Source organism: Marmota monax, unplaced genomic scaffold, assembly GCF_021218885.2.
Source record: "Marmota monax isolate L192 unplaced genomic scaffold, Marmota_monax_Labrador192_F-V1.1 WCK01_AAM20220418_F8-fsc00142, whole genome shotgun sequence".
Taxonomy (NCBI): domain Eukaryota; kingdom Metazoa; phylum Chordata; class Mammalia; order Rodentia; family Sciuridae; genus Marmota; species Marmota monax.
In genome coordinates this window covers 1,882,518-1,895,596 of record NW_026692025.1, presented here as the reverse complement: position 1 = coordinate 1,895,596, position 13,079 = coordinate 1,882,518, and the positions used below count along the sequence as shown (strand labels likewise).

Genomic DNA, 13,079 nt, shown 5'->3' with positions numbered 1-13,079 from the left:
ACATATGAATGGATAAAGTTTGGCATGTCCATAAAATAGAATATTATTTCACCTCAAAGACTAAGAAAATTCTGGCTGGGTGCTATGGTATGCACCTGTAATCTCAGCAGCTCGGGAGGCTGAGGCAGGAGGATCCTGAGTTCAAAGCCAGCCTCAGCAATGGTGAGGCGCTAAGCTACTCAGCGAGACCCTGTCTAAATAAAATACAAAATAGAGCTGAGGATGTGGCTCAGAGGTCAAGTGCCCCTGAGTTCACTCCCCAGTACCCACCCCCCTACCCCCCAAAAAAGAAAATTCTGACACATGCTTCAACATGGATAACCCTTGAGAACATGATGCTCGGTGAAATGAGCCAGTCACAAAAGGACAAACACTGCATGATTCCTCTCACAGGAGGTCCCTACAGCAGCCAAATCCATAGAGACAGAGTAGAATGGTAGATGCCAGAGGCTGGGGGGAGGGTAATGGGGACTTAGTGTCTAACAGGGACAAGGTTTCAATGCAGGAAGATGAGCAATTCTGGAGACAGATGGTGGCAATAGAAGCAGAATGTGGATGTGTTTAATACCACTGGACTATGTGTGCAATTAAAAATGGAGATGATGGTGGAACCAACCTAGATGCCCTTCAATAGATGAATGGATAAAAAAAATGTGGCATTTATACACAATGGAGTATTACTCTGCATTAAAAAATGACAAAATCATGGCATTTGCAGGGAAATGGATGGCATTAGAGCAGATTATGCTAAGTGAAGCTAGCCAATCCCTAAAAAAAAAAAGCCAAATGTCTTCTTTGATATAAGGAGGGCAACTAAGAACAGAGCAGGGAGGAAGAGCATGAGAAGAAGATTACCATTAAATAGGGACAAGAGGTGGGAGGGAAAGGGAAAGAGAAGGGAAATTGCATGGAAATGGAAGGAGACCCTCATTGTTATACAAAATTACATATAAGAGGAAGTGAGGGGAAAGGGAAAAAAACAAGAGAAATGAGTTACGATAGATGGGGTAGAGAGAGGGGAGGGGAGGGGAGGGGGGATAGGAAGGGCAGCAGAATACAACAGACACTAATATGACAGTATGTAAAAACGTGAATGTGTAACCGATGTGATTCTGCAATCTGTATACGGGGGAAAAATGGGAGTTCATAATCCATTCGAATCAAATGTATGAAATATGATATGTCAAGAACTATGTAATGTTTTGAACAACTAACAATAAAAAACCAAACCAAAAAATGGAGATGATAATGTTTTCTGTTATATATGAATACCATTCCACTGGGCACAGTGGCACACACCTATAATCCTAGTGACTCAGGAGGCTGAGGCAGGAGAATCACAAGTTCAGGGGACAGCCTGGGCAACTTGGTGACTGTATCAAAAATAAAATTTAAAAATGGATAGGGGTGTAGCTCAGTGGCACAGTACTTTCCTAGTATGCATGAGGCTGTGGGTTTACTCTCCAGTACAACGCCCCCACCACCCCCTGCCAAAAAAAAAAAGCAAAGGGAGGCAGAGAATAATCAGTTCAGACAGGTCCTCAGAGGGAGGGGACATTCAACACATGCAGAAGGCAGCCTTCAATAAGCGTGTGGCACCATGGGCAGGAGGGAAGCCAGGAAGCCCCAGTTTTGTCATGTGCAGAATGGGAAGCACAGTCTTCAGGTAGGCAAGTGGGAGCCTGCATAGCCTCCCTGCCATCTTTCTCTTCAGCAGTTTCCCAGTTCCCCTCTCCACAGAACCCCTGCCTGCTCACTGCTCCCCAATTGCCACCTTTTCTTCCACAGCTGCAAAGGCCCTAAATGTGAGTTAGATCTCTCCCAGGGTGTCCTAGGCCCTATATATTGTGCCTAACCAACTCCACCCATCAGAAGGAGCCAACAGCCAGTGTCACCCTCAGGGCCCCATCAACTTCTAAACAGCTCTCAGCAGCCAAGTTTTTTGCCTGGGTAAGAATCCTGGTCTGCTGTTCTCGCCTTCAGGCCAAATGCCCTCCAAGCCACATGCCACAATGCCAAAGACACAGAAAACAGTGACATCACAAAAAGGCAATTTCACAGAGGTGTGCCATTTAAACTGGATTCTGCAGTAGCAGACAGGTGCCATTTACTCGGGAATCTGCTCCCTCCCTAGGGGTCAGGACATGGAAATCAACAAGAGCTCTTAGTTCTCAAGTCTCTTGAAGTATAGTGGGAGACATGGGTGGGAAAATGGAGTGCTACAGCACCTTCTGTCCCATTAGATGACATGCCTCAGAAGCTAGGGCAGAGAGGGGCTGTGCCAGGGCCAGGGTGGAACAGCAGGAGAAGCTGTCTGGACTTCAGCCTGTTGAAACATAGGCAAGCTTGGGGAGGCCCAAAGGAGTCCAGGAACACTTCCTGGAAAAGTGGACTAGCCCTAAGCCTTGGCATATCAATCAGAGGGTGTCACTTGAATGCCCCCTCTCCCCATGGCTACCACCTCTTAGACTGCTGAGAAAGGGCTGGGGCCCTTCCCAAGGCAGCCACGCTCTGAGCACAGGGAAGGGTGAGAGGGTGAGGGAAAGGTAGCCGCTGGCCTGGGCCCAAACTAGGCAGGCAAGAGTGGGAACACACAGCTGGCCATCAGCCATCCTGCCAGTGTTAACATCTATAGGGATCACCCTGATTCCAAGACATGTACCTCCAACCTGCACACCGACCCTTCCACCCAATCCTCACAGATATCAGGCATGGCAGGCACCCTGCAAAGGGAGGAGGTTGGGGACAGAGGACAAGCACCTCATTGGACATAGGCTCTTTCTTGTGCCCTCTTGGAGAGAAGTTCAGCTGCAGGCTGACCCTGCATTAGGGTCTGCTCTGGGAAAGCCACGGGGGAACCACCAGCAAGCCAATGCACAGTGTCAAGCCTGTGCCCAGCGTGTCCTCAAGGCTGGAGTCAGCAGAGAGGCCCCAACCCATTCACAGCCCATCTCTACTGCCTCACTCTGCCCTGGGCCAGCTCTAGGTCACTACCAAGGACAAGTCTCCTCTCCCAGTCTGCATTAGTCAGAGGTCATGCTGCAAACCTTCAGGAGGGGGTAGGGCAGGGAGTGACTGGTGGCATTCTGCCACGTTGTATCTGTCCCAACTGCGATGAACAGGAACTCAGAGAAGGCAGGCAAGTTTGCCATCAGGAAGTCCTGCCGGTTTACCGAGCTTCCCAAGCTCCTAGGATGGCTGCCAACCCCCAGGGAGACTGGCAGGACAGACACTCCCCAAGAGCCATAAAGTGAGGCCTGTCTAGGCCTGGGGGAGAAGGAGGAAGGGCAGAGAGGGCAGGACCTTTAAGGGCAAGTGTGAGCCTGGCCTTCGGGGCTGGAAGCAACTGAAGGAAATGAAGGGTGCTGCACAGAGACCATGCCATGCCTTCCTGGCTGCTCTGGAGTGGCAAGGGGAGGTAGCAGTCCTCCCGGCAGCCCCAGTTACACACAAGTACCACACACACATGATAATAACCTTTATTGCCTCAGGAGAACTAGATGGCCTGCTTCACAGAACTCCTGCAGGACTACAGAGCACATAAACATGGCAAAACAAAGGGGCTCAACTTGGGCTGGTCACAAGTGCCCTCTACACTCCTAAGAGTGGAAACAGCCCAGCAGGGCAGGACAACAGCAAACTCAATCTTGAATGAGCGACAATCAAGGCCCCTGTGATATGCAGGCAAGGTGAAAGGGGCCTAAATGAGCTATTGGCTGTGGAAGGCAATGAGGCAAGCAGAGGGAGAGAACCGAAGTACCAGAGGAGAGGCTGGGCTCCCAGGAAGCAGCACACAGGCCAGGTGGAAGCCAGCTGCAGGCAGAGAAGGAGGCAGGCCCTCACTCCTCCTTCTTATCCATCGGACCATCTACTAAGGCCTGAAAAGAAACAGAAACCCCAAAGCAGTAGGTTGGCAGTGCCCATTCCTCCCCTTCAGCCTCTAGCCCTACATGTGCCCAGAGGCTCAGCCTGGTTTCCTTCTCCCATAAATGACAGGTACACAGGCAAGCAAGGTGCCCCACCCTTGACAGCACCCAAAGGCTTGCCAGGGTGGAGGACTGCCAGGACTACTGAGGTTCTCCAGCTGGGGGAGCAGCTGGAGGCCTCCATTATGGTTTTTATAGCAGCTGGACCAAAACCAGGATCTCCTCTCTCTCAGACAAACAGCAAGCTGTTTGTTTCAAGTCCTGATTCAGGCTGTTCCCAACTCTGCATACCTTCCACAGATCCTCTCAAAACCCAAGTCCTTCCCAGAGAGCCTGTCCTACACTGAGGGTATGGATCCCCGCTATGGGGCTTACCCCTTTTCCTTGCCCACTGTGGTACCTAAGCTTTGACTGCCAAGCACCAAGGCAAGCTATTTGAACACTAGGGTGTTTACCTGGCCCTATAGCCCAACTTCCAAACCATCTAAGATCCAGCTGCACCTGGAGTTCCCAGGCTAGCCTGAGGACTTAGCCCAGACCTGCAGTGGCAGACAATGGCAGCAACTAGTACATAATTAGTGGCCTTCAAGACTTTCTCCCCAACCTCAAGGGAAAGGTAGCCAGCAGCAGGTCCCACTGTTTGACCTGCATTATCTATTCTTGATGGGGCCCCATACCATGGGCTGGGGTGGTCTGAAAGGTAAGGAGTAGCCCCTCTTGAGAGCCCTGAGGTTGAGCTCAAGAGGAAGGCCCAGAGCAGAGAGCCAACCTACCACGGAGGGCCACCTCAGCAGGTGTCCACCATTCACTGCCAGGCCACACCCCACCATGAAGGGTTCTAGCTGCTGGGTCTGCTCTGGGCCCAGACTTAGCAGCAAAGGAAGCAGGAAGAGGAAGCTTACCACTGGCTGGTCACCTAGACTTCTAGCAGGACCTTTTGGGCAGAGGCAACAGACTCCTCCATACATAGAGGGACTAACTCTGCTACAAGGCCCTAACTCTAACCCATATCTGACAGGCATAGGCACAGACACTGACCTGCAGCTTGGCATGCTCCTCCAGCAGGCGGTCATACTCCTTGGTAAGGCCCTCAGACTGCTTGTGCATGGCCAGAGCCTCATTTTCAGCTTTCTCTAGTTCTGAAAATGATAGAAATGAGGAAGACAGAAAGAAATTAAAGGACTGGGACCAGGGAGGAAAAACCTACTTGCTGAAGACAGAGGACACTGCCGGCAGTCTCTTGGGCAATTACTTCTGTTTCTAAATAAAACCCCTCTCTCTGCCTTTATAGCCCCCAGAGCATAGATGAAGAAAACAGCTAGATGAAGGAAAAAAAAATACAAAGAAACTCCTTCGTTCTTTTAAAGAAGAGAACCCCAGAGCCTCTCAGCAGGGGTGACCTTCAGGGACACCTGAGAGTGAGAAAAATCCTAGACTCAAAGAAAGAACCCCTAATGATGATGACACCTTAGCATGAAGACACAGCCAAAGCATGTGAAGTACAGGCACTCTGGACTGTTGGAGGGTATGAAGGGGGAGATGCCAGTTAAGAGCTGACTTAGTCTAAATCATGTACAACCACAAGAATGAGATCTAAATTAGAATTAGTTATACTCCATGTATGCATAATATATCAAAATACACTCTACCATCAAGCATATCTAAAAATAAACAAAAAAAGCCAGTTTATTTAAAAAAAAAAAAAAAAAACCACCATGAATTCCTGTCCATTCCCTGACATTCCTTTCGTTCGCAGCTCCAAAACAACTTTGGGTTCCCCCTGCCTGTCTTTCTTGATGGGAAAACCCCCAGCAGACACTGCTATGGCATGTGGGGCAGCTGCCAGAGCTTCTCCAGGGCCAGCTCAAATCACTGAGCCCCACCTAGCTGGGGGCCAAGCTCGGCTGCATTTGGTTTGGCAGACATAAGGGTGCTATGTGTGTTTCCACGCAGATCTTGAGGTTGCATGTGAGGTTTGTTATGAATACTTTGGTATAAAACAGGCAGCAGCAGACAACACAGCTTCCAGGCCTCTAAGGGGTAGAGAACACAGAAGACAACCCTCACTTTGCTTGGTGCTGGCCAACTCATCCTTTAGCTTCTTCAGGTCAGCCTTCAGATTCTTGTTTTCTTCCTTTAGCTTTGCCTCAGCATCCTCAAGATCCAACTTGCCTACATCCATAGCAGCTCCCTGGAAAAAGTATGAAGGGCCCAGGTTACTGGGAGGAAGGGAGGGTGAGGTTCCAGCTCGATCCTCCCCACCAAGCCACAGTTCCTCAAGCTGCCCTGGGCACTTGTCCCTTCAGAAATGTCAACACAGAACTGGGCCACCACTTGCTCCCAGCTTCCAGGCAAAGGCCAGGGTGTGGCTGGCTGCCGAGGAACAGAGAAGGGTCAGTGGAGCCACCTGCTACAGGCTCACAGGCCACATGCCCTGCCTGCCCTGGCCCCTGGCCCCGCTTCCTTCCTCACCAGCAAGACTCAGCAGCTTCACGGGGTTAACTGGTCCCTCCAATGTCTCAGCTTGCTGTCATCTTGAGCTCTCTGCTAGTCATCCCCAACTAACCACTTATCATCCCTTCCTTTCTCCAGGCTCTAGCAGCTCACTTAGCCAATGACCCCAAATTCACCCCTGCCCATCCAGCTACATCCCACTGGTGACTCCTGAGCTTGGCTCACACCTCACCTCCTAACAAGCCTTCGAGGACTTGGCCAACAACCCTGTCCCTGCCTCTTCCCTAGCACTGAAGAATGTTATTGGCCCCTGAGTTCCTGAAGGGTCATGGCTGATAGCCATCTTCTGGAGAATAGAAAGGAGACAGTGGCAGCAATGCCCCGTTCTCTACCTCATCCCTAGGAGCTAGAGGAGGATGTCAGAGTCACCCCGGGTCCTTCTAGCAGGCACACCCTCCCCCCACTGACAACTTCTCCTTTGCGCTTCTGCCCAACTCTTCAGCTTCTCAGGTAGCTGCAGTCTCACAGAATTCCCAGCCTACTAACAGTGGGAATGTGGCCATGACCCCAAGCATCCCACAGTGGGTGGCAAAGGCAGGACTCACCTTCTTGAGCTGGTCATTTTCTTCCATATACTTCTTTGCTGCCTCACTTGCACTCTCTGCCTGTTTTTTAAAGGCTTCATTGGAGGCCAGCAGTGTGGCCTGCTGGGAGATGAGTGTCACCAAGCGCCTAAGCAGGCTGCAATTGTTTACAAAAAGGGAGAAGTGAGAAAAAATAAGAGAGCAAATTGGCTGGCAAGAATTCCTCTTGGCTGCCCGCCGCCCCAGCCTGCTTCCAGGCTGGACTTGGCTGGCCTCTTATAGGTGTCTCAGGGAGGTTCAAAGTAGGAGCCTGGGGACATCCAGGGCACAGCCTATCTACCAGCACAAGGTCCCAGATCAGGGCTTGGACATGCTAGACAAGCCTCAGCACAGTTCTCCTCCCCACAAGGCCGGGCTTGCCTCTGTAAAAGAACAACAGCCAACACACCACACCCAATCCTCTATCTACCTTATAAGGTAGTTACTACGACTGCTCCTACTTTACAGAAGAGGAAACTGAGGTACAGCAGAGTAATGTGCACAGGGTCAAGAGTGAGAAATGGACATGGCTGGAATTTCAGCTTATATCTGTGTTACTCCAAAGCCTGCAATCGAAACCACCATACTTTCTTTATTCTTGGGTCCTGACATGAGGCAGAAAGGACTTTTCTCCCCTCAACCCCTTTTGCAAACCCACGATCCAGGCATCTGCTACATAAAAGATGGGCACAGGTGCCCACTGCCTATCTAAAGCAGAGAGGAAAACAGGTGGCAACTGGTGGCAGACCCCTTTCCAAGTAGTAGGATTGGGCTGGCAGGGAAAGGAAGAAAAAAGATGGGGGTAGGGGTGCTTTCCCCATGTCATGCAAAGGGGCCAAGTCCAGACACAGGCAAGGCGCGTAGAGGCCCAGGGAAAAAGGAAGAAAAGTTGTTTCCCTCAGGGCACTCCAACGAAACGCTCTTGCTCAAAACCTCAGCAGTCTGCTCCTACGCTGTCCTCTCTGGCCCTGCCAGGTCTTGGCATGCTCTGTCAATCTCCACCTGCAGCACAGGTGGGCAAAAACAGGAAAGCAGAGCAGGTGAGCTCTCTCTCTGGCCTGACCCAGGGTTCTCCAGGGCCCTGGCAGAGCCCCTTTCAGGAATGCACAAATGGGATGGAGAGGCCCATGGTTCCTGGTTTGGGGAGAGGCTCCCAGGGGCCCCTGGCAGCACAGGGAGAGCCAGGCCATTGATTCCTGGCAGGAGAGGAGAGTTTCCAGTGACATGTGCTCTCTAAAATTAGCATCTGGACCTCGTGGCCTAGGGCTCAGGTTTCCCTGCCTCAGCCCCCAGCTGCCCACCAGTCTGCCCCCCACTGGGTTGGAGCCCTGAAGGTGGAGGGAGCTACTGAGTGCCCCGGGAGCCAGGGAGAAGCCATGCATCTGACTCACAGCAGCATGGCCAGAAGTCATGGAGAGGCCAGAAAGAAAGGCAAGTGTGACTAGTCCCAACCCCCAGTACAGACCTCACTGGCTCCTGAGCAGGTCCCTGTGCTAATGAGGAAGAGGCCCCTCCTCCCAGCTGGAAATGGGGGGAGGGGGCATGTGTGCCACCTGGTGGTAGAGATGGAGCCTGTGGGGACCCAGCATAGACAGGCAGGCAGGACTAAGGGTTACCTCCCCAACCCCCACTCAGGCAGTGCAGGTGGCCACTGGGAATGCCCACGGCTGTTGCCTCAGTTACCCAGGGAAACCAGCAGACTGTGATGACAGCGGCAGTGCAGCAGGGGCCCAGGCTCTTCTCTGTGCTGTCTCAGGCCTTCTCTAGCTATTGAGAAAGTTTCCTGGTTGGGCTACAGCACCCACAGAATCCAGCACAAGACCTGTGCAGTATTCACTCATAATCCCAGCTCTACTGAGCCCCAACAAGGCCTTTGGCTTGCAGCAGTAACCAGTGAATGTTCCCAGCACAGGCCCTGGTTCCCTTTCCTCTGGGAGACTATCATAGATGTTCCCCACATGCTGAGCACCCTGGTTCACCTCAGGGCAGACACCCCCATTGTCCACTCCAGCCTGGACAGTTCTCTTCCATAACATCCATTGATTCAACTGTGATTCTGGATAATTCTCCCTGTCCCCACTCCAGTCAAGGCCACCAGCAGGGCCACCAGTGTTCCCCTAACTGCCAGATCCTGTGACCACCCTGAAGACCTCACATTCTGCACTCACATTCTGCAGCATATAGCACTGCTGACAAGTCACCCTCATGATGTCCCCCCAATTTCCATAGCTCCTCTCCTGCCACCCAGTACTCTGCTCCTTGGGGGTCTGCTCTGTACCTCGAACTTCCTTCTTACCAATCTTATACCTGAAAGGTTTTATACACCACTCAGACTCATATTCACCTGTCCATTAAACATCAGATCTTGGATGTCCCTAGAGACCTCCAAACTCAGTCTTTCCAAAACAATCCTTTCCTTACCTACTCTGAGCCAATCATTTCACGCATCCATGCCATGGTGGTGGACACATAAGCCATCTTAGGATCCACCCTCCTTGCTCCTCAGCCCAGGCCACCATCCAGGGCCTTCCCTGTCGACTCTTAGGTCACCTACCAGTCATCCCTACCACCAGTACTATCTCCCTATCAACAGCAGTCCAGCATTCCCATCTACCCTAGATCACCCACTACTCCTCCTGTCAAGCCATTGCTTGGGTAATATGGAGCCTTCACCACCCCCAGAACACATCTGATTCTGCAGGTGAGTCCTCCAGGCTGCAGTGTCTCCTACCCAGCTCAACTAGAGAAGGCCTTTCTCAGCCCACTGCCTGCCCTTTAGGTGTTCCCACAGTGGCCCCCTACATATCCACAGGGCTGCATGGTTCTTTCTCAATCTTCTGCATCCTTCTCAGTTCATGTGGCTGCCTTACCAGGCTATGAACACCTTCGAGCCAGCACTATACCTTTCATCTCTACGCCCCTGTAGCTGGCACAATGAAAAGGGGCCTTCCAGGTGACCTTACCTCACTCCTGTAATAGGAAACACTCCCTGATGAGTGAGGGGACATGTTTGAGGCTGCTCATCAGGCCTAAGCCTGCCCTTTCTCCTTGCTACACCCATGTCCACCTACAGGCCTGGCACTAAGGAAGGCACAAACAGAGAGTGCTCACCAATCTGTCCCACAACAGAAGAGACAGTAGTGGGAAAGTATCAGCTCAGACCCTGTTGGTGAGCCAAATCAGGCTTGGAGCCTCGGTGGCAGCAGACAAAGCACATAAGACAAGCAATTTGCCATGAGCTGGGGCAGACCTGAGCTCTGGCTTCTATCCCCAGTCTATTCCCTTGAGGATTCAGCAAGGCATGTCAGGCCCTTCCCAGCGGGCTCATCAACATTTGCCAGCTTGGGAGTCGGCCTTCTAGAACATTTTGCTGCTCCTTCACCCACTGGGTCATTCATCCAGATCCCACTCAACAGTCCCCTCAATGACCCTCCACCTCCCACATCCTCACCCTGGCACTCCTCCACACTGTTCTCTATGAGATTTGCCAGAGCCCTGGGACTAAGTACAGCACAGTGAGCAGGGGTAACCTTCAGAATTTCCAGGCTTCAAAGGCCCCAAGACACACCAGCCTGCTGACCACCACACTGCCTCTCTCTCCTGCCACGTTCTCTTCCATCGCTCTCTATCTCCTGAGAGATAGCTGTTCTTCGCTATTCATTTAAGGAGAATAAGTGAGAACCTGAGGCCAAAGAAATTTCCTAAAGGAATAGAGTAGTCACCGACAAAACAACCCAGGATCCAGATTAACTGCATCTAATGACAGGAGGAAAAGCCAGTGAACTTAATAGAATCCAGATGTGTCCTTGGCAAACAAATGTCAACCCCAAATACCTGAACTCGGCTTGGCTTTCTTGGTAAAATGTTCTTGGATGCTGAGCAGGGCTATCATGCTTTTATAAAAGGTTGAGTAAACAAGAGAAGGCAGGAGAAATACAATCTCTCTCTGGACTCTAGAGAAACAGGGCCAAGCATATCAAGTGGGGAGAGACATGGCTCATAGGCACTTTTCACCAATCCTGTCTCCCCTGTGAACAAACAGGAGAAGGAAGATAGGGGCTTAACAGGAAGTGGGAAAGGAGCAAGCCTCCATGAAAGGTCCTTCAGTGAGGCCCCAGGGGCGTCAGGTGAGACCACACCCCTGCAGGCATAGGCTATGCACACAAGCTCTGCTCCCGCACAAGTGTGGCCCCGGTGTCAAAGCGCCACCTGCTGACTCCACGCTGTCACAGCACATTAGAGCCTGGCAGTGTGGCCAGAAGACATTGGGTAAAACACACCTTAGCTGTTATGAGAAAAAAATGAGGCAGCCTTCCTGGCAAGGAACCAAAACCAGGTGACGCCCAGGAAAGGCTTCGGTGTAGCAGTGATAATACTAGGGCTTCTGCTGCTCCAGGACTCTCCTCTCTCTCAAGAGCCTGCAGTCTTGAAACTAAGGAAGCTTCGAACAGGAGGGTCAATTGAGACTAGGAAAGTTTTGCAATCCCAGCTACTTGGGAGGCTGAGGCGGGAGGATGGCAAGTTTGAGGCCAGCATGAGAAACTTCATGAGACTGTCTCAAAATAAAAAGTAAATAAAAGGGCTGGGAGCGGGTGTAGCTCAGAGGTAGAGCATCCCTGGGTTCAATTCGCCAGTACCAAAAAAAAAAAAGAAACAGAATTTCCCTAGGAAAGATCCAAGGAAGGTCACCCCAAAGGGCTGCCAAGTCCCTTCTGGCCTCAGCTACTTAGCGAGGCCATGTCTCAAAATTAAAAACAGGCTGAGGATGTGGCTCAGTAGTTGACTGCCCCCAAGTTCAATCCCCATTATCCAAAAAAAAATAAAAAGGTAAAGAGAACAAATGATGTGAATGAGCTACTCCAGAGGTTTTCTCATGCTTCTTTCTTGAAACCAGTTGAGGACTTTGGGGTGACATGGGAGGAGGCAGAAAGCAACAGGAGGCCAGACAACTTTGATAAAGACATTCTGTAATTAGTTCACTCTAAACTAAAAGATGCTGGTGGCCTGCCTTGTTTCTGGAGAAGTAATCTCCATGATGGTATGAGTCAGGAAGTTGTCACCCTCCAGATGTGCCTGGCACTGGTGCCTGTCACAGCTAAGGGCCTCCAGTAGGTTGAAGATGGTGCTCAGAGTCCAGGGAGAATCACCACAGTGGACACGTATGAGCTCGACTGTATGGTACTCTGTTGAAACGCTCTGTACACAAGGGACATATGAAGCTCAAGTTTCCTGCCAGTGAGGAGCAGTGAACCACACATGTGTCTACAGACACTGCTGAAAGGAACCCTGAGTCTTGTCCTCCCCCCACACACCCTGCTTGTGTGACCAGACCACAGAGGTACTCAAAGGGGATCTCCTACGAAAATAAATTTCCAAGGACCTTCAAACAGAGAAGGGCCCCTGCTTGTTCAGCATCCTGCCCCACAGGAGTTCATTCACAAATTTTTGGTGGGAGGGAATACTGGGGATTGAACTTGGGAACTCAACCACTGAGCCACTTCCCCAGCCCTATTCTGTATTTTATTTAGAGACAGGATCTCACTGAGTTGCTTAGCACCTTGCTTTTTGCTAAAGCTGGCTTTTAACTCATGATCCTCCTGCCTTAGCCTCCCAAGCCACTGGGATTATAGGCATGTGCCATGGCACCTGGTTCCACCCTTTAAAAAAATTTTTTTTTAGTTGCAGATGGACCTTTATTTTACTTATTTTTATGTAATGCTGAGAATTAAATCCAGTGCCTCACACACACTAGGAAAGTACTCTACCACTGAGCCACCACCCCAGTCCCCCACCATTTGCTTTTAAGAGTGTGTGAGAGAAAGACTACTTTGGCCTAAATTTAAGAGACTAAACAGTATCTATTATTTTGAAAGCAGGTGGTGGTTATTCAGTTGGATGCTTGTCAAGCAGTCCCTTCCAGGCCATTCAACCTTTTTGTAAGAATCCCCAAGACCCAGCACCAAAGGACACAGCACAGTTGGATGATTTTGACTTGAGGGGAGGCACTACGAATCAAGGGGTTCTCAAAAAGGCTCTTCCATATTATCTAGGGAAGTGCTATTCCAGTGTTTGTACT

At 50.9% G+C, this 13,079-nt stretch overlaps 1 protein-coding gene across 2 annotated transcripts in view; it reads right to left on the bottom strand.

The window, feature by feature from the left end:
* Positions 1-3,465: 3,465 nt before the first annotated feature.
* Bcap31 (B cell receptor associated protein 31) overlaps positions 3,466-13,079 on the bottom strand; it is a 28,789-nt gene continuing 19,175 nt past the window's right edge. For both annotated transcript variants that reach the window (XM_046453188.2, XM_046453196.2), the window contains 4 exons: positions 6,986-7,121; positions 5,994-6,117; positions 4,965-5,065; positions 3,466-3,878 (listed from right to left, as the gene is read on the bottom strand). In XM_046453188.2, the coding sequence (XP_046309144.1) occupies positions 3,840-3,878; positions 4,965-5,065; positions 5,994-6,117; positions 6,986-7,121 (400 nt within the window). In that variant the 3' untranslated portion in view covers positions 3,466-3,839. The remainder of the gene's footprint in view (positions 3,879-4,964; positions 5,066-5,993; positions 6,118-6,985; positions 7,122-13,079) is intronic.